Raw genomic sequence first — 25,397 nt, 5'->3', positions numbered from 1 at the left:
TGACGAGCTCAGCTCGTCATGAGCATGGAAGGGGTTAAACACTAGCAAAATACTATTTTTGAGTTGGCATGAATCAGTCGACGCTTAAATACTGTTAATTCACAATTAAACGTTCTGCAGTCTGTACAAACCAAAAAATAAACGAATTAACTAACAACAATACTTCTGGTCACATATAGATGTTATGAATTACAGTTTTGGTCTGCCATCTTGGAATGGGTTAAAGGGGCCACAGTTGAACACAGGAAACCAAAGTCCACTATCCTAAACATTAATTATAGGAAACACGATAATTCAATCCTATCATTTAAACCCTGTGGCTGCAGACTGCCAATTTTGCGGATCCAAAAATATTCAGCTCTTAATCTCAGTTTGTGCGAGTCACTGTCCGGTTGTGGTTTGATTACTTCTAGTATGGTGAATCTTAACTGTGAGATGTTATGGCCCGCTTCTGTCAAGGGCGTTGCTATTGTTGATTTTTGTTTTTTTTAACGAATATTACTCTTGTGTTCCGTTACTCTTACTTTAATCTTTCGCTCAGTCTGTCCCACATATCATTTACCACATGGACCCTTTATTCCATAAATAACAACTTTGGTATCACAAGTGCTGGAGTGTTGTAATGGAATCTTTTTCCCTGTCATAGGGTGAGTGAAAATTTGACCTACCATTACATTATTGCAACTGTGGCCCCTTTAACCCATTCCAAGATGGCCGACCAAAACTGTAATTCATAACATCTAGATGTGACCAGAAGTATTGTTGCTTTGTTAATTTGTTTATTTTTTGGTTTGTGCAGACTTCAGAACGTTTAATTGTGAATTAACAGTATTTAAGCGTCGACTGATTCATGCCAACTCGAAAATAGTATTTTGCTAGTGCTTAATAGAATCCAGCGTGATTTTATCTAGATAAATGGTTTTGAATGAAGAAATACACTTGTGAAGGGACAATATGCGCATTTAATACATTCAATGCTGTTCGTATTTTTATTTTTCACCGCGATCATGTGATCGCAATCTAAGCCAATCAGAGCGCGTATTTAAGTTCCAGGGCTCTAGGCCCAGTTAGCTGAGCATCTATTGGTTAACGAACGCGACACGTTGGAATTTTGCATTTTGTAAGTAAAATGTCCTCGCGTTAACTTGATTGTTAGTGTTATGTGCCAAAAACCCAGCGCGCTGCAATCATGCTTCTTTACATGAGCAAAATGTTAGCTTTTTTTAAATTAAGCGTCAGAGTTTAGACACTAGAGTTGGTATTCACAAGTGTCAGAGTGATATCATAAACATATCTGATAAACAGTTAACTCAGGCTCAACTGAATTTACTTAATAAAGGTTTGACATTTGTGCCGGTCTACAAATCCAATGCCCAAGAGTGGGAAATATCCATCTTCAAATTTTTACGTATATTACGATTGAGGAATTTCTTCAACAATCTTCCACCTTCAGATAAACCTGAGAGTTAGATAAAGTAGTTCAAAACAAAAAGCACCTTCTGTGCCCCTACGTCTCACAAAACAATACATGCATATGAAAGAGTCATCGATACTGAGATGAAAAAAATCAATTACCATGGCGGCACCAAAAGTACCTTTTCTAAAAAGGAATGGAATACCTTAAGATCTTTGATGGAATCAAATGACATCACAATTCAGAAAGCGGATAAAGGGGGAGCAATTGTGGTGATGAACACTAATTATTATATGGAACACGTACGTTTACATGTACAGGACACTAACACGTATCATAAGTTAGATCATGATCCCACAGAAGCCTTTGCAGTGGTACTGAAAATTATTCTTGACAAAGCTTTGGAAATGAAATGGATTACGCCCAAAACCTACCAGTTCCTCAACATCAAATACACACGGAGACCCAAATTTACATGCTTCCAAAAATCCACAAAAACGCCACAAAATTGCCCTTCAGGCCTATCGTGTCAGCATGTGGCTCACTGTCTGAACGGTTAGGACAATATTTGGATTGGTTCATGCAACCATTAGTGCAGAATTGGAGCACCCACATTAAGGACACTACCTCATTTCTGAACATGCTTGAAACTATTGTTATCCCAGTGAATGAAGAATTATGGTTATGCTCCATTGATGTAACAGCATTTGTACACTTCTATCCCTCACAATTGGGGCATAGAAGCAATGGAATGGAGCTTATTGGAGAATAACATCAATGGTACAGATAAAATATTTTTGCTCGAATTGTTACAGTTTGCACTTTTCCATAGTTACTTACAATGGGAAGATGAGTTTTATGAGCAGTGCAGCGGAACTTCGATGGGTTTTGCGGGGGCACCGTCCTACGCAAACACCTTTATGGCGAAATTTGAGTATCACCACATCATCAACAATCCTGAACGGCTAACTGGACTCCTGGTATTCAAAAGATATATAGACGATATATTTATCATTTGGAGAGGCAAGCAAGAAAAACTAGTTGAAAACATTCATATTCTGAACTCACAGCATGAACAGATAAAATTCACCCACATTATGGATAAACAAGAGCTGGCATTCCTAGATGTAAGGATTACCATTGACAATGGAAAAATATGCACAAAGTTGCATATTAAAGAGACAGATAGAAACGGTGGTCTTCACTATAACAGCTTTCATCATCACTCTCTGAAAAATCACTTGCCCTTAATCTCAATTTATCAGGCAAAAAGAATCACTTCTGATCCCAATGATGTTGCTACTACATTCAACAATCAGATTCTGAAATATTTAAAACGTGGTTATCCCAAGGTCCTACTGGAAGAATCCAAGAATAGAGTCATGACAATGAGCAGAGAATCGCTGTTGAAGAAAAAAGAAAAAAACACTTCACAAAAGACAGTATGTGTGTTAAAATATTCCATGCAGACAACACAAATAACCAACATCATGAGAAAACATTGGCCCTTAATTACTCAAGAACCTTACCTGCAACCGTTATTCGATGATAAAATAACATTTGCTTACAGCAGATCTAAAAATCTGAAACAACTATTAAAAAAGCAACAGTTAAAAAGCACAGTCACAAAATATAAAGTAATGCGAAAATGTGAAAACTGTACACATTGCAATAATGTAATGGTAGGTCAAATTTTCACTCACCCTAAGACAGGGAAAAAGATTCCACTACAACACACCAGCACTTGTGATACCAAAGGTGTTATTTATGTAATAAAGTGTCCATGTGGTAAATTATATGTGGGACAGACTGAGCGAAAGATTAAAGTAAGAATAACGGAACTCAAGAGTAATATTCGTCAAAAAAACAAAAATCAACAATAGCAACACACTGGACAGAAGCGGGCAATAACATCTCACAGTTAAGATTCACCATACTAGAAGTAATCAAACCACAACCGGACAGTGACTCGCAGAAACAGAGATTAAGAGCTGAATATTTTTGGATCCGCAAAATGGACAGTCTGCAACCACAGGGTTTAAATGATAGGATTGAATTATTGTGTTTCCTATAATTAATGTTTAGGATAAAGGACTTTGGAATCCTGTGTTCAACTGTGGCCCCTTTAACCCATTCCAAGATGGCCGACCAAAACTGTAATTCATAACATCTATATGTGACCAGAAGTAATGTTGTGTTGTTAATTCCTTTATTTTTTGGTTTGTTCAGACTTTAGAACGTTTAATTGTGAATTAACAGTATTTAAGCGTCGACTGATTCATGCCAACTCGAAAATAGTATTTTGCTAGTGTTTAATAGAATCCAGCGTGATTTTATCTAGATAAATGGTTTTAAATGAAGAAATACACTTGTGAAGGGACAATATGCGCATTTAATACATTCAATGCTGTTCGTATTTTTATTTTTCACCGCGATCATGTGAACGCAATCTAAGCCAATCAGAGCGCATATTTAAGTTCCAGGGCTCTAGGGCCAGTTAGCTGAGCATCTATTGGTTAACAAACGCGACACGTTGGAATTTTGCATTTTCATAAGTAAAATGTCCTCGAGTTAACTTGATTGTTAGTGTTATGTGCCAAAAACCCAGCGCGCTGCAATCATGCTTCTTTACATGAGCAAAATGTTAGCATTTTTTTAATTAAGCGTCAGAGTTTAGACACTAGAGTTGGTATTCACAAGTGTCAAAGTGATTCGTACTAGAAAGTCATTTGTAACCTCAGCAGCTTAACATAGCGTCATGCAAAAACGAATGATCTTTTACATTTAAGTTTTTCGCTCAACCATGAGTTTTATAGCACTGGTCATGTTTGATTCATGTTTTAATCATTGAGCAGAGATCTCATTTGGCCATGAATGTGAGATATTATGTTTACAGTTACATCAGTTTTGTATCAGCAGTAGTATTGGGTTGAGTATGTTAATAATTTAAATGCAACGCACCTTGTGTTATACTATCAGGCCGGACGGCTCATAATATTTCCTTGTTTGTTTTCATTTAGATCCCTGAGGAAGGGTCCATTATGACCCGAAATGCATTGGGTGGATATAAAATGTTAATCATGATGATGTGAGAATCAGAAAACTAATGATTCGAAGAATGAAAAGAGATAAAATCAATAAATAAATACTATGGTTTGGAACTACTTCAATTTGGAGAAATCTTTATTGAAAAAGAACAAGGCCTATGTATTATAGTGCACACCACCTTTGAAAGCGATAACACCGATTTCCCCTAACCAAAGTACCAGAACAATGTTTCTAGACAAAACACTAGTTGGGAGCAGCACGCAAAAAAAGTGGAGTAAAAATCGAGCAATCTATTGAAATAGGAGTGCCGGATGGACTACTAGTAATATTACAGAGACTTCGACACAAGGTATCACATGCCACTGTGCAGCACAAACAATCTCCATCCTGCCATGGTGCCGCCAGCGGACTCCGGCATTGCTTACAAGGAACGCGAGGGGTCTTATATGTATTGTCTTCCCAATTATTCTAACATTTGCTTATTCTTATTTTTAATATAAACTTAAAAGGAAGTTACATCATGCCTCCTCTTTTTCCTGGCTTCTCATTAGTTACTGTATGTGCCACTTACTGTCTTTCGATTTCTATTGGCTGTAGCATATTTTCCTGCATTTACCAATGCTTGTTCCTCGTCTGCTTCTTTTATCAGTTTCCCATCGCCGAAATACTGTTAACATCCACTTTGGTGTAACAATGTTTTCACGTCCTCTCCACTCCTGTGATTCTTTTTTTTCCTGCTTTGGCGGTTGAGCAAAGCATGATAAGAAATAACCGGTATTTGTTTACATATTTCTTATTGCAATTCCTGATTATGCATTGGTCCTTCAAACTACTTTTTTTGTAAACGCTGCATGCCATTTACTTTCACGGGCACTGTGTTACCGGTGGCTTTTTGTGCCTTTGTTTACATGGTTATTATTGCAATGCCAAATTATTTTCTTTATTCTTAAATGGTTTGTGTATTTTTTCGCCACAAGATCGGTAAATGCTTTATGTTCTAACTCATTCCTATTTGCACTTTACACCGATACTAAACTTTCTGCATATAGTTTCCCCATTGAAATTTGCACTTACTGGGATAGCCTTGGGGACCTTCCCATTCTAGTCCCTCGTCGATTTCCATACCTCTCTAAGTTCATGATACCCTCATATTGGTTGAATGCTTGCTCACCCAGTTTCCGCATGGTGAAGATAGTTAGCTTTATTGCCAGCCACTACATCCATAGTCCTGTGGGCTGTTCCTTAGGAATGGCCGCTAGCCCTCTTGTGTGTTTCTTGTAAGGCATACCTTCATTTACCCGTCATTCCTAGGACGAGGTAATTGTTCGGGGCACAATATGCAGTACCGACATTAATAATTGTATGCAATACCTTCAGCTTACATTGTGCATGTGCAGCATTTCTTTGTAATTGTCTCATGTATAGCGGTATATCGGCCCCACTTATTGATTCTATTTTCTTCTCCTTTGATTGTTTCCATGGTGCAGTAGTAGCTTGTGACACGGTACGATGTATGAACCTTCAAAATTTTGTGCCGTACCTTGGCATGTAGTCGCCCCAATATAAATTGCCCTCCTTTTGATTTACGCCGAGTCCCTCCCTTCCTTTGTCTATATAGAGCCTATGTGCTCTTGACAGCAATGAATGCTAAGATTTTGCTCTAATACTTTGGACGGGAGTAGCAATTGTTTGCCTTTTTATACAACTCCTTATTGATTTCTTCATTATGGTTGTTTGCAAAGATTCTGCGTGTCCCTGGCCTTTTATCCTGGACATCATTCTTTGTTCATTCATTGACCATGACTGGTTGCCATATGTAGCCATCGGGTATCCTTAAGGTTGGTCTTTGGGCTCTGGCAGCCACCTGCATTGTCTGTGCTGGGCCTAATTTTCCATTTTGCCTAGAAGCTTCCAATAATATCTTGATTACACACGTACTGGCTAATTGATTAACTTTTCAGTAATCTGATTTTGAAGCCCTTCGAATGAGAAGGCTGATCCCCTGGGCTTTGGGCGATCAGATACTTCTAGTCCTACAACCCCTTTGAAAAGCCCTCATTTGAAGTGGTTTTCTCTTCCAAACTTGGTACCCGGCCTTCCATTTATGTGACAGTATTGCACTGTGCATCTTGCATTTAGTAAAGTGGCTAGCTTTAGATTGCACGCACAGTATGATAACCTTGGTGGTATGCAACACCGCTTGATATGTTTGAAAGATTACAGTGGTAATCACAGTTCTTTACTCCACAATCGTTCGTTCATTGACACCTCACCTTTCTGCATGCTTCTAATATTTAGAGACAAGACTTATTGCACACTTGTCTACCCAAGTTGTGCGTTTTTCTTTCCCACCCACCATACCATACCATACGGAATTTGACCATGTTCTTGTCATGGGTGAATCATGGCTGCTCATTGGACTGAGAACCTCAAGCGTATTATCAGAGCAAATTCTTCCTCCCACCTTCTGTTTCCTTCTCCCCCCCCAATTTCTCTCTCCTATTAAAATATTTTTTAATACAGTCAAAATGATGCTCAGCCATACTTAGAACAATGACCGTTTCTAAACAACTCTGATAGGAGTGAGCCCACACCAAAGGCCATCACCCCCACTCAAAGTTGTTTCAGCTCTATTGAAGGGCACTGCTGAAGACTACTTCTGAGCTCCAGATTCAATGCAGCATTGCCAAACGTGAAACGGGAAAGCTAGTGTGAGATTTTATATAATTCATAATAGTGCATTTTTTCCACATTTCTTTTTCCCCGTGCACTCTTCTTCTGTTCCTCTCTACATCCTTTCTTGTTTTTTTGTTGTAATTTCTTGATTTGTTTCTGTTTGCGGACCCTCGTTATGAACCTCCAGGGGCTACTCTGTGTGATTCCTTTGGTCTGGTCTGTCCTGATCTTAAGCACCTGAACTACTAAAGGGCCTTTCTTTTCTTTAGTTTATTGAACCCTTCACTGCTGGCTCCACTCTCTAATCATGTTACATTGTGCACAGCCTATTGTCCAGTGGCGGCTGGTGACATTTGAAAGTAGTGAGGCGTAAAATGTGTGTTTGAGTGCACCGTAGCGAGCGAGCAGAGCGAGCGAGCGATCCCAAACAACCTAAGGGGGGTCAGAGAAAAATTTGAAAGAAGAGTGGGAATATGGTGCATTTTCAAGCAAATTTGAGAAATCAAGAAGGTTAATAAACATCATAGATACCATCCTCAACTCCTCACCTGTTTTTCATGCCTGAACTTTCAGCCCCTGCAGCTGCCAGGTTCGATCCCGCCCCACCCCCAGCTGCCGTCTCCTTTCTTATATTAATCTGCAAGTCATGTCTCGCTGTATGCCTGGCCAATCCCCTCCGGTAACAAGTCCGCACATGCTATGAGTCAACATTGAAAACCAGTGTTCCCAAAATTTTTGGGATTTGGGGAAAAGATGCCAAACACCTCCAAACCATATCAGAACAACACAACAATGTCTAAAAACCCATTTCACATACTGTTTAATTCTGAAAGAATGCACACACACACCTACACACGTACACTGGGCCAGACTGACATTCACAGCTGAAGTACTCACAGGTTGAATGGAGCAGCTCATACTTCCGATCCACAGTCCATCACCATGAATGCAGCACTGCTAGGCCACTACGTTATACTATGCCAGATCCATGTTCTACTACAACAAGCCACGATGCTTAACACCTTGGCTGCTAGGGAGATTTTTCTCCTGTGCTGGAAAATCCATGCTGCCATATATTCATGACGAGCTCAGCTCGTCATAAGCACACGACCAGTGTACTGCATGACGAGCTGAGCTCGTCATGAGCAGGGAAGGGGTTAAGGATTGAAATGAGGCCACTTAGCCATGACCTCAAAGGGTGTAGCAATGCAGGATGAAAAACAGAATTAACACCTGAACACAAGTCAGCTTGAGATACTTAGAACGTGAAAGCTTGATTTGGGCACCAGACAAAACTCGCATCACTGCCATTCCACCGCCTGAAAGCATTAGCAGTACTAGAATTCTTCACAATGGGTACTAAACAATAGACAGATGGATTGATGAATTGTATTTAAAGCCACGGAAACTCTTTAAACGTCATCACGTCAAATATTGATACAGCATTGATCTTGTCGGTTTTCTCCTTCCACATACTAAGGCAAAATTTGCTTAAACCAGTAGTCATGTTTTACACTTCAGCACTTTAACAGCACATAGTTTTGCACTTTTTTTGGTACAATTACCACTGTCAATCTAGCAAACCATACATATTTTCCCTATTCCTTGGATTGGCACTCTAGCATTTTAATTACTTTTCCAACTCTCACACAGTAGCCCTCAGCACACACAGCTCAAATATTCACGTCATGACACACACACAGAATGTTTTTTCTCTATGTACTCTCATGTTTGCTTTCCGTTAAATCCCACAACTCAATGGAGATTGGTGCAGCTAGGGACTCAAGGAAAAATAGTTGGACAAAAAGCAAAAATACGGACAGGCATGTTGATGCTTATGAAAACTCTTTTAACTAGTATCCGTGCACAGACATGCTGGCGCCATAGGTGCAGACTGTGGTTCTGTAATTCTCAAACCTGACTGCATTTTAGTCTTGCCCTCATGTAGGCCAGTGAAGTAGGCCCAACGAACAAGTGGCTTTGCCTTCTGAGTTTGTGCATATATTAATTTGGGTTTCTCAGACTCTGAATGAACTGTAGAGAGAGTAACCCTTTTCACCTGAAACGGACCTTTTGCAAAACCAGTTTCGCTAGCTGATCGTTGTCTGAGTTTTTTAATCACTGTTCAGGACCTTGTTAACCTTTAGTTTCCTTGCGCATATTTTATCCTAAACAATATCTAAATGTTTTTTTTCCTTAAAACTTTCTTCTCTGAAACATGGGTTTTTGCCATGTGTCGTGACGGTCATCTGGTGTTACTTTTTATGTAGGCCTCAGAGGTTAGTCTGTGAGCAAAGCAGTCTGACCTATTGTGAATCATATATATATATATATATATATATATATATATATATATATATATATATCATCAAAAGGTACTCGGAGTATGAGGCCGCACACCACTCGCAGGTTGGTTTCCAAAACCTTTATTTAAGAAACATGCAGCTCACAAGTCCCGTACTTCGTCCTTTGGCCTTACGCGTTTCGAAGCAATCCCGCTTCTCATCAGAGGCCGCATAACAGGAAACCAAATCATTGCGGCTACATTTCCCTCGTGATTTTTATTGGCCCCAGCTGTGCCTCAATTTTAAAACATTGTCTGCTGGGAAATGTAGTCCTTTGTCGCATTTCATACCCTCCGATGGGTTCGTTTCCTGTATGCCAGTTCAGGATATGTTTGTAGCCCTCCAGTGTGCTCCAGGATTGTAGACTGCATGTTCAATTCTTCTGCCTGCCGTGCCAATGTAGAAGAGGGACGCTACCTCTCCCACGGTCCTCTGTTCAATCTCGGCATTGCGATCCCTCCACGGCGGGAGCCGCCGTGATAAACATCATCAAAAGGTACTCGGAGTATGAGGCCGCACACCACTCGCAGGTTGGTTTCCAAAACCTTTATTTAAGAAACATGCAGCTCACAAGTCCCGTACTTCGTCCTTTGGCCTTACGCGTTTCGAAGCAATCCCGCTTCTCATCAGAGGCCGCATAACAGGAAACCAAATCATTGCGGCTACATTTCCCTCGTGATTTTTATTGGCCCCAGCTGTGCCTCAATTTTAAAACATTGTCTGCTGGGAAATGTAGTCCTTTGTCGCATTTCATACCCTCCGATGGGTTCGTTTCCTGTATGCCAGTTCAGGATATGTTTGTAGCCCTCCAGTGTGCTCCAGGATGAGAAGCGGGATTGCTTCGAAACGCGTAGGGCCGGGGGACGAAGTGCGGCCTCATACTCCGAGTACCTTTTGATGATATATATATATATATATATATATATATACACACACACACACATTAACCAAGGATTTCTTCGTGCACTGGAGTTAATTTCAGAAGCTGGCCTTTAACCTGGAATTGACCCTGCCAAGCCAATTTCCCTGCAAGATCGTTATTTACTTTCCCAATCATCATTCAAGACATTTGTTAACTTTTAAGTTTCTTTACGTATCTGTTATCCTGCACATTATCTGAAACTACTTTTCTTGACTATTTCTTCATTTCATGGGTTACGCTTCCAATTAAGGGTTTGTTCGGGCCTTCCAGATTATTATTTAGATATGCCTAAATATTAACTTGTGGGTTGGGACACTGTAAAATGAGCTTTACTGTATGATGCTGTGTGATGTCATGTATTTTCTATTGGTTGAATTTTGGTGCAGGGGCGTGCATTTTAAATGTACCTTTTTGTGTATAAATAGGGATATCTCGCCTTAGTAAAATTGAGCAGTTTCTTGAGTTGTACACCGTGTTGTATTGCTGGGATTTCTGCTACTAGCTGCAGCTAATAAATTTGATCTCTGACGCCACCTAGAAGTATTCCGTGTCTCTGTATACCAAAGCAAGGGAACCTAGAGGACTTCGGGCGTGTCCCTGACGCAGCTGGGTACTTGAAAACCCGGTTCTTCAAGACCAACAACATAAGCAATAGGGGCACTGATTTGGGACCCAGGAGCAAATAGGAACAGACACAACATCCCTGAACATGCGCACTATTGCTGGGACTGCAACTGCGCTGCTCGCCTGACACTCAACGCCTTGCCCGAGTGCTGCCGCAGCCCCGCCCCCACCCCAGCATCCCTCGTTCTACTTCTCCGATGCAGAGACGCTAATTCCAATCAGGTCTGGAGTCCTGAGTGGAATTAGTGCCGGAGAAGTAGAACGAAGAATTTCGTGTTTTAGCATGGCATTAGTGGGGCAATGCCCCAACGCCCCTAATGGCGCACCGCCACTACATAAAAATGATCAGCCCAAAAATAAACATGCGCACTATTGCTGGGACAGCAACTGCGCTACTGGCCTGACACTCAACGCCTTGCCTGAGTGCTGCCGCAGCCCGGCCCCCACCCCAGCATCCCTCGTTCTACTTCTCTGACGCAGAGAAGCTAATTCCAGTCAGGACTGGATTCCTGAGTGGAATTAGCGTAGGAGAAGTAGAACGAAGAATTTGGGGCTGTGGCATGGCATTAGTGGGCCAACGCCCCCAATGAATGCACCGCCACAGCTATTGTCATTCTCCAGTGAACGCATATAACCATTCCTACCAATGAATCAGAAGGAGGGCCTCTACTTTCCATTTTGCCTCCTGGCCTACTGACCAACTTACCACATCCTCAGTTCCCCCCTTACTGAACCCCAAGCAGAGCGGTCTTCTAGGTCTTTGAGGTCGTTGATTGGGTAACACCGAGATACTGATGCAGTGTGTTTATGCCCTTTGATTGATACAAACTCATATTGTGACCGTCTGCTGTGTTTTTTAAAATGTGCGATTCCACAAGAGCATGTTATCCTCTTTACTCACTGTGGTGAGCACCCACCTGTTACTTCACACATGCTAGTGCAACTCACGTGTTTAGCATGTCACCTTGTGTGCTTTTAGTCACTAGGATTGTGGGCATTTAGCTACATATGCCCTTTAACCAGCCTCTCTTGTTCCCCATTCTAGGCAAGGAACAGTGCAACAGAGGTACTACATATCCACAACTGGTAACAAGCATATGATACCGACATAGACTTGTATGTTTGTAGACTTCCCCACTTAGGTCCTGAAGAATCGCGAGTCAATGTACCAAAGCGAGAAACATGTCGACCAATTTTAACACTTCTTAGTATAGTCTAGAGCCAGGAAACATTATTTTCCAGTAAGCCCAGACTTTTTTTCATTTTTAATTGAAGCAAGGGACCACCCGAATAAAGTTGATTCTGGTACCCTTTTCTTCATTTTAATTCACCTCTTCGTCTACAACCTCCTGGCCCCACACCTGCATCTCACCCATAGGCAGTTGGATAAAAAGATCTTCGCTTAAGAGCCCCTCTTTGAGGTGTGCCCGTCGGGGATTGCTCCGCCTATACGACGAGAAGTAACGCCAATGATGAAGCATGACACCTGCAAAGGTGTGTGAGGCAACTATATCCAACATAATGGATCCCCAGTGGTAGGATTATATACCTTAACCACTTCCCCACCTCCTGGCAACCAGCACACATACACTAACCTTCACCAGGAACAGCCTTGTCCACTTCTTTTGACAAATATGGTCTTCTATAAACCCATAACCTATGAATAACAAATCACCTGAACTGGCGTTGACCAGCCTTAATTACTAAAATCTGGCTCGAAGACTATCCATTATCCATACTTTACAAGGATTTTACACCCACACAGTGAATCCTCACCCCCAAGAAGACCGGACAGGCACTAGCAGTTGTTTTTCAGCACTCCTTTAGGACCAAAATGCTTGCAAATCTCGAATAAGAATAATTTTTTGCCAGTTGCTAATTTACCCAGACTATCACATTTTCATTGATCATGAATTAAAGCCCTCCTTCAAATCTCAGAGCATTTGCAAATGCCTCCGTAACACTACCACCAACATCATCAAAACACACAACCTTTGCATCTGGGAATCCTTAAACATTTGCTGTCAACTTGATTCAAATGGTCTCTGGACTGACATACTCACACCATTGATCAACTGGTTTCCCTAATATGACACATCCTAGTGAAGGAATATCACTCCATCACCTAGAGCCAACGCATCTCTTCCTATGCCAACCTCACTGCAAGCGCCGTCTATGATCCATCTGTTATCTACACATTACTTATGAAGCCTTTAACCATGTGCCTTTCTCTTGTCAAACACAGTAAATTGTTTGGCAGGCCACTGCCTATTATTTCCATTAGGCTACTGTAATTGTAAAAAATAACACTTTAACAAAGTTTCAGTAACTTATATTGCACAACTTCCCCCCCCAAGCTACAACTTACAATAAAAAAATATATTTTTAATTCCTGCCTGTGCATTCTTTTTACCAGTTAACTAGAATAGTGTTACATCTTTTATGGACCACTTTAATGTTAAGTAATACTTACAAAATACTTTGACTTCTCAGAACAAAGAGAGCGATACCAAATGTACTCTGTAGTCTCTCTGGCAAACCTGATATACTCTTTATTGGTCCACTCTCATGCACTATGTTCACTCTTGGATTGGGTATATATTATATCTTTTAGCTCTAGTCGAGCATAGACGAAATGCTGGGACTATTGGAAACTATAAACAAAGTCCTGTAGAAAATGTTATGTACCCATTGCGATCAACATAGAATTGGGAGTAGGATAGGAGTGGTAACGCAAGTCAATTCAATAAACAGAACAGAGCATGGCATGGCATTCAAAACTGCTAATGAAGACAGAATGAGCTGGGTTAGAGAAACAACCAATTTAACAATGGTTTTTACTTTAAAAACATTTTAATATCCTGAGGTCTGTGCTTCGTACTAGGGGGGAGTTTCACATATAGGAATTAGTACGGATGGTAGCACATAAAAGTAGTGTAGTGCATTATTATCTTTCTTTGTTCAGTAAAGTACATAAAAGGTGCAATCTTGATCTATGATACATCAAGCCCTTATCAAAACTACAACAGGAAGATATACAATCAAAATATACAAATGAAACAATTCATAGAATATTCTATTTCAAGTTCAAGTAAAATAAGTTCTAAATTGCAGAGGGAAACGTATTACTTGTTTAGAAAATACTGAGTAATGTTCATCTTGCTTCTGCCTGTCATTTGTAGTGCCTTTCCTCTGTTATTAGCCCCATTCCAGTGTAGGTTCAAGAGATAAAGTGAAAGCAGAGAAGCGAGTCAAACTGAATTAGTCCCAAAAGTCTGAGCAGGAGCAGATGACCATGTATTTGGCTCTGCAGCCAATTGACCTCTGACAATATATTTGGATCTGGTGGCATTTAGTCCGTTGTTTATTTTTCAGAGAATCTTTTTTTTCAGACTGTTTATACTTTCACTATCAAAAATGTCACAATCTGCATCTCCATTACACAACTGCGTCCCTTTAATATGTGTGCTTTCTTGCTTCTGTCTTCTGATTTCTTTATATCGCAATGTGATATCTCTAGAATAAAAAAAATAAAAAAAAATGTTAATTATTTCTGTAAATTTTAAAGTGTTTGTTGGAAAGTTAATAAACACAAACATCTTTCACCAACTTGATGTCGGCTTTTGCAAGGTAACACTAAACAGCTATGTTATGACATGCATAAGGTATGAGGACCAGATTTAATACTTTGTACTCGCATGCAGTGGTTACATGTCTATCAAATATGCCATTAAGGACATGTTACTTACCTTCTATAATGCTTTATCTGATGGAGACTATCAAACCACAGATTCCTTACATTAGAATTATCCCCAGGCGTCAGATTGAATCTGGAAAATGTTGTGAGCATTAGCCCTGCGTGCCGGTAGGTAGCGTCGTTCGGCTCTGCGTGGCATTGTCATCCGCAGTGGAAGTGACTTACGCGTTGCATATATAGGAACCAATGAAAAGCACGGACGTCAGTTAATTTTTGTGACTTTCCACTCCACTAGCACAGAGTCACGAAGAACACTGACCACTGGTGTGGAAAACTAGGGCCTTAAACGGGGGAAAGATCTATCCCTAGCAACCCGACTACAAAGCGGGAAAGATAGGTGCATCAGTTAGGAATTTGAGGCTAGGTAGAGTCCCTACCAGATAAGGTGTTGCAGAAGGTACGTATCTTGTCCATCTGATAGAGACTTCTAGCAGCAGATTACTTACCTTAGAATAGATACTCATGCAATACTTCCAGGGAGGTGGTTCTGCAAATCAATTTCCTACCAAAAAGTAGTGGAGGACCGAACGGCCAAAGTGCCCATCCAGAGGGACCGGACTGTGCAGGCAGTAGTGTTTTGTGAACATGTGCAAGTAAATAGACTATGCTGCCTGGTAGATGTCTAGAAACGGGACTCCGTGTGCTAACACAACGGTCACAATCTTGGACCTGGTAGAATGAGCACGCAAACCCTCAGGGAGCTGCTTTTTGGCCAATGCAGAGCAGATTTTAATGCAGCAAACGATCCAACAGGAGACGGTGCGTTTCTGCGCAGATTTTCCATTCTACTCTCCGACATACCCACATGAAGAGTTGCTCGTCCAACCAGAATGCTTTTGTGCGGTCAAGTTAGAATGAAAATGCTCTTTTTGGGTCCCGAGTGAAGTCACTCCTCGATCTTAGAGGGATGTGGCAGAGCATAAAAAGTAGACAGAGTGATGGACTGGCCTGCATGAAAGAGAGGGACAACTTTCACCAAAAAAGATGCTCTAGCTAAAAGAACCAGCTTGTCTGGGTAGATGTTCACTATGAAGGTTAGCATGAGAAGACCTAAAGCTCACTGACTCTCTGGGCAGATATTATAGCAACCAGGAAGGCAGTCTTGCTGTTAAGGATCCTGAGAGGACCGTTGTGCAAGGGCTCATCGGGTACACAAATTCGAAACGCCATGACGCGATTAAGGTTCCACTGAGGCATGATAAAGGAAGAAAGAGGAAATGTATGTTGCAAATCCTTCAAGAACCTATATGCAATAATAGATTTGAAGAGAGATTTGGCTGGTTAGACAACCGCAGAAATGCTGAGATAGCAGAAAAATAACTATTTTTTTAAATATTTGAGAAAGCTGCTCAAATTTCTACAGAGTGTTCCCTCCTACATTGCTCACGAAGAACTGGGTGTAGCATTTATAGGGGACAAAGTGCAGGTCAGGCCCTTGCTAGCATGGCTAAAGATTTGGGTTAATCCAGAGGCCAAGCTGACTAGGCATATAATTATGGACTGCCTTGGTAGGGACAGGGGAATGAATATCCCATGGCTGAAGTATATAAAGGTCACTTTTGAAAGCATTGGCTGCAAGGACCTCTTCCTAAAGCCGACCGAAATTATAGGTCGGGACCAAGATAAAGTGAAGGAGATGTTTTTTAATCATAAAGTCTCATGTAGAGAAGAGAGGGAATGGGGTAAACATACAGTCAGAGCTCATGGTTTGCTGAGGACCTGTAAGGAATGTAACCTTATCTTGCACTCATATATAACGCTCATGATAGGTTTTTAAGCACACGTTTTAGGCTCAACCTTTTACATCATTTATTGGCCGAAATGGCCGGTTTTACCATTTTATTTGAGCTCAAGGGTCCGTGCGGCTGCGACCATCGGTCTCCGCAGGATACCCTTAATTTTGTATTATTATGCCCTTTTTATTCATTGCCCAGGCGCCGCTTTTTAGTAAGTCTGCTGAAAAAGGCTAAATTTAAGCACGCTAAGGTGGCCTTATTATATTTACAAATGGCTAAAGATCCCTTGACCCTGCTCTGTATCACGAATTCCTTGAGGTTAGCAGTAAAACTGAGAGAGACAAGAGGGACCTGTTGAAGGAAGCCCCCCCTTAAATCACGTGCAATATGTGGGGGGTTGATGAGGGCTCAATGAACTGCAACTGGAATAGTTTCTGTATTTTCTTTTAAATTGTATATTATTGTCATTTTAAATTGTACTTTTATGGTATTCTTGTAAAATGCCGAATAAAGTAAAGCAAAGTAAAGCAAAAAAAAACTATTTAAGGTGCCCAGAGCTAGGTAGGGCAAAGAATAACGAGCTATTTAAAGTGCTAAATGCTTTTTAAACCCTGGAGCTTGCCCTCAAGCAATACATGTGTCACAAGCACTTTGTGATTCTCTGGCCAATCACTTTGAAGACAAAATCAAAGTGATCTATCAGAATTTCCCTAGGCCATCTGAACAAGCATGTGAATAGATACATTTTATCCCACCCCCAGTTTAGGAAGACAATTCAGAAAGCGCTTGCATTAGCCAAATCAGGCTTTCCTTTAAATATCTGTTCTCCTAGGATCTCTTAAGCTCTTTCCAATTAGCTCGCCCCCCTGCTATCTCTTATTTATTCAATCTATACGTCCACATCAGTAAAATTCCATCAACCTGGAAGGTGTCTCAGAACATGCAGATTCAAAAAAGGCCATTGTGGCACTGACTAACCTCACCAACTCTTGTCTTATTGCTTCCTTTATCGGGCAGGCTGCTGGAAGGACTAATAAAGAAACAACTCATGTAGTACCTAGAGTTCAATAAGATTCTGGACCTGTCCAAATCTGGCTTTAGACCATCACACAATACAGAGACAGCCTGGTAGCAGTCAATGACCACATTAGATGCTCTCTCAATGGTACTGCTGCTGGACTTGTCTGCAGAGTTTGATACTGTGTCTGCTCCTAGGCTACTCCGCAGACTGCAGGAGATTGGAATCCACGGCTTGGTGATTTCCTTTTCAACAGAACTCAACCCATCACTCTGGGTTCATGTAAGTCTCGTACCAAGATGTTGGACAAGGGGGTGCCCCAAGGCTTTTGTCTCTGCCCCAGGCTTTTTAACATATATGTCACACCCCTGACAAGACTGTTAAAGCTTTTGATTTCGAAATAATATCTTATTCTCATGATATGCAGCTAATCATCTCTTCTGACAAAGATCTAGTCAAAGCAAAAGAATGCTTCTCAGCTTGGATGAAAGCTATTGCTGCCTGGATGACAGAGAACTGTCTCCAGCTGGATGCAGGAAAAACAGAGATTATACGGTTTGGCGAGGCCCAACAATTTGGGCCTCTGATTGGTGGCCTTCTGAACTTGGTACAGCTTCAACATTGAAACAGGTAGTCAAGAACTTGGGAGTCCATCTTGACCAACCAATTAGCATGAAAGAGCAGGTTTTGTCCATCATATGTTACTGCTTTCAAACAATCTGCCTGCTGAGCCGAGCTTTCTTCCCACTAACAGTGAGGAAAACTTTGGTTCAGGCTCTTGTTATTAGTCATCTGGATTATGGCAATGCCCTATTGGTCTCAGCAAATTAGACGTAGTTATCAAAACTACAAGTTCTGCAGAACACCACCGCCCATTTAATTTGCAATCTTCCATTCAGGGTGGCATCCACTCCCCTCCTGCGTTCCCTACATTGTCAGGAAAAGAGTTATTTTTCAAATCTGATGCCTAGCTCACAACAACCTGACAGGGAAAGTTCCCAACTACCTATCTTTGAAGCGTGTTCATTATCACCCTTTTAGACAAAACTAGTTACTTACCTGTAAACTATGGTTCTTCAGTATTATCTTTCATAGATTCACATGCTTGTATCTTTCCCGTTGTCCTGGTGGGAGTCTCCCGGTAAAAAGAATAACCATAGCAGTAGAAGAAAAAACTGCCTGGAAACTACAGAGTACCATACTATAGGTAACCTCTCCTCCTCATTATGTGGTCCATACCACAGCCAATCAGCTGCCAGCCCCAAGATACACCATCCCCAGCAGAGCCACCATACCTCAGATTTCCAACAGCTCAAGAGTGAGCCAAGAAAGAAACCAGGGATAAAAGCGGTCTCCCTAAAGAAACGTGGAGGTAGGCGGGCGCATGTGAATCTATGAAAGATAATACTGGAGAACCATAGTGTACAGGTAAGGAACTGTTTTTTTCTCCAGTATTGAATCTTTCAGAGATTCACACGCTTGTATCAGAATAGATAGCAGTCCTTTTTCCAAAGAGCGTTTCTAGGCTAGACCCCTTTGTCTTAGGGCTCTGCTGTGATTGTCTTTTTTTTTTTTTTTTTAAAGAAAGGACTCATAAGAAAGTTTTGCAACAGCTTTTCACAGTTGCAAATATCTTTGTATATATAATTACATAAATAACAAATTGTAAAATGAGGAAAAAAGAAACAAGTACCTTAGTGAAACAGGTGTCGCAGTACTGCTTGGCCCACTGCTGAATCTGCTTTCCACTCTGTGTCCAAACAATAATGCATGGCAAATGTATGCACATTTGACCAAGTTGGCACTTTGCAAATGTCTGGAAGCGAGACGCCTGCTAGTAATGCTGTTGAAGTTGCCATCTTTTGAGTAGAATAAGGACGTACTTTTGAGCACAGGGGTTTACCTGCTTTTTCATGACAGAAGACAATGGCGGATGCAATCCATCTGGAAATGGAGGTTCTTGAAAGAGCTAAACCTCTCTTTGGTCCTGAATGAGCTATGAACAGTTGATTCGATTTACGAAATGATTTTGTCTTCTCTATGTAAAATTTTAGACATCTCCCAATGTCCAAAGCGTGCCGAGACTTTTCTGCTGTGGTGGAAGGATTCTTGAAATATGTAGGCAGAATCACAGGTTCATTAAGATGAAACAATGAAGGAATTTTAGGGATAAACTTCAGATTTGTTCTGAGAATTACCTCGTCTGATATGAACTGCATGAATGGATCCAGAATGGAGAAGGGTTGGATCTCGGTGACTCTCCTTGCCGAAGTGAGAGCAAAAAGTAAGGCTACTTTCCATGAGATAAATTGCAACTCAGCTTTGTGAATTGGTTCAAAAGGAGCTCTCATGAGCTGCGACAAAACCGTGTTGAGCTGCCAAAGAGGCAGAGGATGTTTAATTGGAGGACATTTTCTGACTAAACCTTTTAGGAATTCTTTAATTAGTCTTTGTGACCAAAGCGATGGACAGTCTAGAGATCTGCGGTATCTAGAGATTGCTGCCAAATGAACTTTTATTGAAGAATGAGAAAGTCCAGATCTTGCTAGTTGAAGCAGATATGGTAGAATTTGCTCCGGTGGCGAATTAAAAGGATGTACATTGTTTGAAATACACCAGTTACAAAACCTTTTCCATTTCGCTGTATATGTCTTGTTAGTAGACACTGCTGTAGAACTTGCCAGTATAACCCGACATTCTGGAGGAATATCTAATGATTGAAATTCATGTTCATAAGGTTCCAAGCTGACAATTTTAGCGAGGTCAATTGTGGGTGAAGAACTTGGCCTTAGTTCATGGTAATCAGATTCTGGACCATTGGAAACTGTATCCTGGGTTCCACAGACAATTGGAGAAGTTCTGTGTACCAAAACTGTCTCAGCCACGCTGGGGCGATTAAGATTATATGGCAAGGTCCTGACCTCATCTTGCTTAATATTTTTGGAATTAGAGCAAATAGAGGAAACGCATAAGCAAACATCCCTGTCGAGCAGAGATGTAGTTTTACATAAAAAAGGGTAAACCCAATGGTACTGGGACCTTAGTGAATAATGGTACAATATATAGTGACCCCAGTGATTAAGGACAAACTAAGTTTTGTAGATTGGAAACATGTGATTAAAGGATAATCTGCAACAATTTTATCAGAATGTATGTTATTTAATCGCATTGCCACATCAAGACTATTATTTCGCATTCTTGGAAATTCATATATACAAAATATACTAAAGGTGCCCAGCAGGACAGAGAAAAGGGGGGGGATGATTGAGTGAATTTGAAGTGAGGATGGTGGTCATGGGAAAAGCATGGAGAAAGAAGTGAAATCATCAATCATTTTACAAACAAAATCGGGCTTATAGTCACAAGCCAATACTCCATGTATTTGCATACAGGTTAAAGAACACTATGCCCCACTAGGGAAACACAATAAAGTCTCTGTTGTTTCTAGGGCTAGCTGCAAGCAAAAGAAATGTAGAAGTTTCGACCCCGAAATCACAACGTAGGTTGATTAACACCTTACAATGGGGTCTTCATCAGTACAGTGGTGTGAAGGAGGGCACCTAATGTAGGCAGTATAAAAAACAAAATCGGTACTGTGGAACCAGCAGTATTAATTCACAACACGAACCTGACGTGTTGGTGGGTATTTACCAAGAAATCCTTCAATAAGGACACAATGTAGATATATGGCCAAGTAGCTCCTAGATGTAGAGTGCGACAGCGACCCCTGAAGAAAAACATGAGTACAATTAGAGCACGTCTGTTGATCCTAGGTGTACAAATCTACTTTCTTAAAAAGGTCAGAGTAACCACTTACTCAATAATACGGAACAAGCAGCGTGTCCCTTCTAAGCAAAAATCATAAACAATGATCGCTTCCGTGTTTTAAGCCATTAAGCGGCTAAAAATGGAGTTCAGTCTTAAGTATCTGAAAGAACGGTGGGGTAACAACAAACAAGAGGATGAATCATTAAATCAACTAATCAAATACACAAATTCACGTGGTATCGAAGTTACCTGCTCTAGATCGTGTGCCGATAACTTTCAATACAAAGTGTGAAAAAACACAGAACAAAGGTTGTCATCTATGACCAAACAGTATGAAAAGACCATTTTACAATTTATTCGCAACTATCGAGAAACTCACCGATCTTCGGTGCTCAATGCAACAAAATAATCAGGCGGTGCACAAATCTGGGTGGGATAACAGATAAGAGGACCCGCGTCAATTGAGAAACAAACTTTCTAAGCGCTTATATACTATGTAAATTACAAACAAGCAGCAAACCCACAAGGGGGAGCCCCAATCCTTATTACCGCTCTTCGCTGATGTTGCTGTCTCCGAATGTTTCAGAGAAAAGATCCGGCGAAAGCGGGTTCTTTAAATACCGTCAAGTGGTCTGAGTCATCGTATGCCGTTTGGCTGTAGCAGATGCTAAATGCTTGCTATAGCGCGTCATCGCCAATACGATAAAGAGTGAAAAGAGTCCTAATTCTAGACCGTGCATCGTAATCATTCGGTTAGAAAGTGCATGAAGTGTGTTTAGAACTGTTGCTTGTCAAGGGCTAATATCTATCTCATCTCAATATACGGAGTAAGATAAAAACAGATAAAATGTCTGGTTATAATAACCCGCTCCTTGTGTATGGTTCAGCATTAATAGTGTACTATATGACTGGCCGTGACACCAATAGTCAATAAAGTGCGGCTAACTTCAACCTGCCATGACTTAACAAAGTTGATACAGTTTTAATGTGAGTAAAAATTTGTGCGATCTCAACATATGCAGTAGGTGACTATAGGTAAATACACAAGGTGGTGTCTGTTTGTAATAAAAACACGCTCATAGGGCCAGATGTAGGTAAGTAACATTTACCGAATCCTAATTACCGAAAATTACCGAATTTTACCGATTCGGTAATTAAGATTCGGTAAATGTGAGGGGTTGGTATGTAGGGAATCCAGATGTTCCCTTTTACCGAATCGGTAAAATTCGGTATTTACCGATTCGGTAAATACCGAATCGGTAAAACCTATTGATTCCTATGGGCTTCAAAGCCCATAGGAATCAATAGGCTTTACCGATTCGGTATTTACCGAATCGGTAAATACCGAATTTCACAATGGTGCAGGGGGTGTCACTTTGACACCCCCTGGCACCCCCTAAACAGGCGTGGGTGCCATGTGGCAGGCATACCTGCCCTAAGGGCAGGTCTGCCTGTCACATGGCAAAGGTGTGCATGCACACATGTGCATGCACATCGGAATCGGTATTTTACCATGGATTTGTTTTCCATTGTAAAATACCGATTCTGTAAGCCATGTGCAGGAGGTACATTGCCTACCTACATTGCATTTTCGGTAATTTTACCGAATCGGTAAATATTACCGAATCGGTAATTATTTTACCGATTCGGTACATATTACCGAATCGGTAAATTTACCGATTCGGTAATGATACCGATTCGGTAAAATTACCGAAAATGTGCCCCTACATCTCAATAGCCCTTTACCGATCGGAAACGGCCGAAAATCGGTATTTTCGGCCGATTCCGATCGGTAAAGGGCTACCTACATCTGGCCCATAGTGCTTGGTTCGACGTGAATATTCCAAACACTTGGCGTATTATATAGCCAGTAGTCAATGAATTTCGGCTAGTATCATTGTCCTGATGAAGACCCCATTGTAAGGTGTTAATCAACCTACGTTGTGATTTTGGGTTAGAAACGTCGACATTTTATTTGCTTGCAGCTATCCCTAGAAACAACAGAGACTTTGTGTTTCACTAGTTTTGCATGGTGTTCTTTAACGTGTATGCAAATTCATAGAGTATTGGCTTGTGACTATAAGCCCGATTTTGTTTGTAAAATGATTGATGATTTCACTTATTTCTCCATGCTTTTCCCATGACCACATCCTCACTTCAAATTCACTCACCCATCCCCCCCTTTTCTCTGTCCTGCTGGGCACTTTTTGTATATTTTGTACATATGAATTTCCAAGAATGTGAAATAATAGTCTTGATGTGGCAATGTGATTCGTCGGAGATCTGACTGGAATTTCTTTAGTTTTCAACGGTGGCAATGACGACTGAGTTTTCTTTTCTAAGGTAGACTTGTGAGGAGTTTGTGGAAGAGAAGAAAAAGTTTTACCTTCTTTAGTTTTTCCTGATTTGTGTCTCTTTTGATCTCCTCTATCCTCAGAGGACTCTCTTGTGTTTTTTAGAGGAATGTCCTTTAGCATCTCCATCAGACTCAGAGTCTGTAGTTTTCTTCTTTTGAAGCCATAGTAATAGGCGTGCTGCTCTGTCCTTAAGTGTCTTAGCAAAGAAAGTACGACAATGTTTGCAGTCCTTGGGAAAATACTTGGGGTACAAGCAGTACAAGCATTCCTTATGTGGATCTTCAGAAAACAATCTGGCTTTGCCACAGGATCTGCAAGATCTGAAAAGTCTCTTTTTAGAGCCTTCATACATCTTCAAGTAAGTAAAATGGAAAATCAGTACCTCACTTCCAACTGTAAAAAGTCAAAAGTTCAGCAGAGAATAAATTGAGCTCAGCTCAGGGAGGCTCCTTCTCACACGAAGGCGGTTGGAAATCTGAGGTATGGTGGCTCTGCTGGGAATGGTGTATCTTGGGGCTGGCAGCTGTTTGGCTGTGGTTTGGACCACATAATGAGGAGGAGAGGTTACCTATATTATGCTACTCTATGGTTTCCAGGCAGTTTTTTCTTCTACTGCTATGGTTATTCTTTTTACCGGGAGACTCCCACCATGACACAGGGAAGGTACAAGCATGTGAATCTGAAAGATTCAATACTGGAGAATCCTAAGATTCAATGACAAAGCTTTGCTCACTGTTTCATCAGATCAAATGCACACCATGCCAAACCTTGCCCCGACTGCAGGAATATACAATTTTGTTAGAGGGGCACCTGACTACCAGAATAACATCACAGACTGAGGAAGGTCGAATGCGGTCAACTGTTGATGCTCAATCTGCACACAAGAAGGCAAAGTGCTATAGGTTTGGGTGGAGAACCCTCTCCTGCTGCAATAGAAGATCCTCTCGAAAGGGCTGCCGGTCGGAAGACTGATAGCCATGTTCAAAAACTGACTGTCTTAAGAAATCTAGGCAGGAGTGGTATGGGTGGAGGGGTGCAAGGAGGCCTAACCTCAACTCGAGATTAAAAGCCTCTCCACGTGAGAGCCGCCTTGGAACCACCAGCACGCAAAACTGCTGACATTGTGCATTCTCTGCAGTAGCAAACAGATCTAACTAAAGCCCTCCCCACTGCTGAAAAAGACCTATTTGTGAGCTGCAAGGCATCTTCGGCTGTGTTTATCCACCAAGGTGTTCGAAGCACACCTGGTTTTGAACCACAAGGGAATTGCCATGCTGTTCCAGTCATGTCCAGAGACACAGGGCCTCTTGAAAAGGGTCCACAACCCCACCCCTCCCGGTTTGTTGCAGTATCACATGGCGGTGGTGAGGTCTGTGAACACTTGCAACTAACCTTCCCTTGATGGAGGGTACGTGCTGTAAAAACACGGGTTGACCCAATAAGTCGCTGGGACCTGGGTGAATAAGTGATACAAACAAGGTGGTCCCAGATACTAAAACGAATAAACCATAAATGTAAAACTTAAATGAATTCAAAGAGAATATAACAACATTGTTTTTATTCACAACGTGTACCTTAAAAAATTATTCATAAAATACATCAATAATTGATCACATTTGATGCCCCTAATAAGATGGAAAGGGAAGGGTAGTGGTTGGATAGTGAAGGGACTAAATGAGTAATAGGACAATGGTCACTATGACCTCAATAAACGAGAACTAATAATTAATTG

General features: G+C 41.1%; 1 protein-coding gene across 1 annotated transcript in view; it reads right to left on the bottom strand.

The window, feature by feature from the left end:
- Window positions 1–13,863: 13,863 nt before the first annotated feature.
- The window catches only part of PTDSS2 (phosphatidylserine synthase 2), a 313,173-nt gene continuing 301,639 nt past the window's right edge, over window positions 13,864–25,397 (bottom strand). The window contains exon 12 of the mRNA XM_086957848.1: window positions 13,864–14,545. Coding sequence (XP_086813974.1) covers window positions 14,401–14,545 — 145 coding nt within the window. The 3' untranslated portion in view covers window positions 13,864–14,400. The remainder of the gene's footprint in view (window positions 14,546–25,397) is intronic.

Source organism: Lissotriton vulgaris, chromosome 2_1 (genome assembly GCF_964263255.1).
Source record: "Lissotriton vulgaris chromosome 2_1, aLisVul1.2, whole genome shotgun sequence".
NCBI lineage: Eukaryota > Metazoa > Chordata > Amphibia > Caudata > Salamandridae > Lissotriton > Lissotriton vulgaris.
The sequence above is the reverse complement of the archived record's forward strand: the minus strand, read 5'-3'. Positions and strand labels throughout refer to the sequence as shown.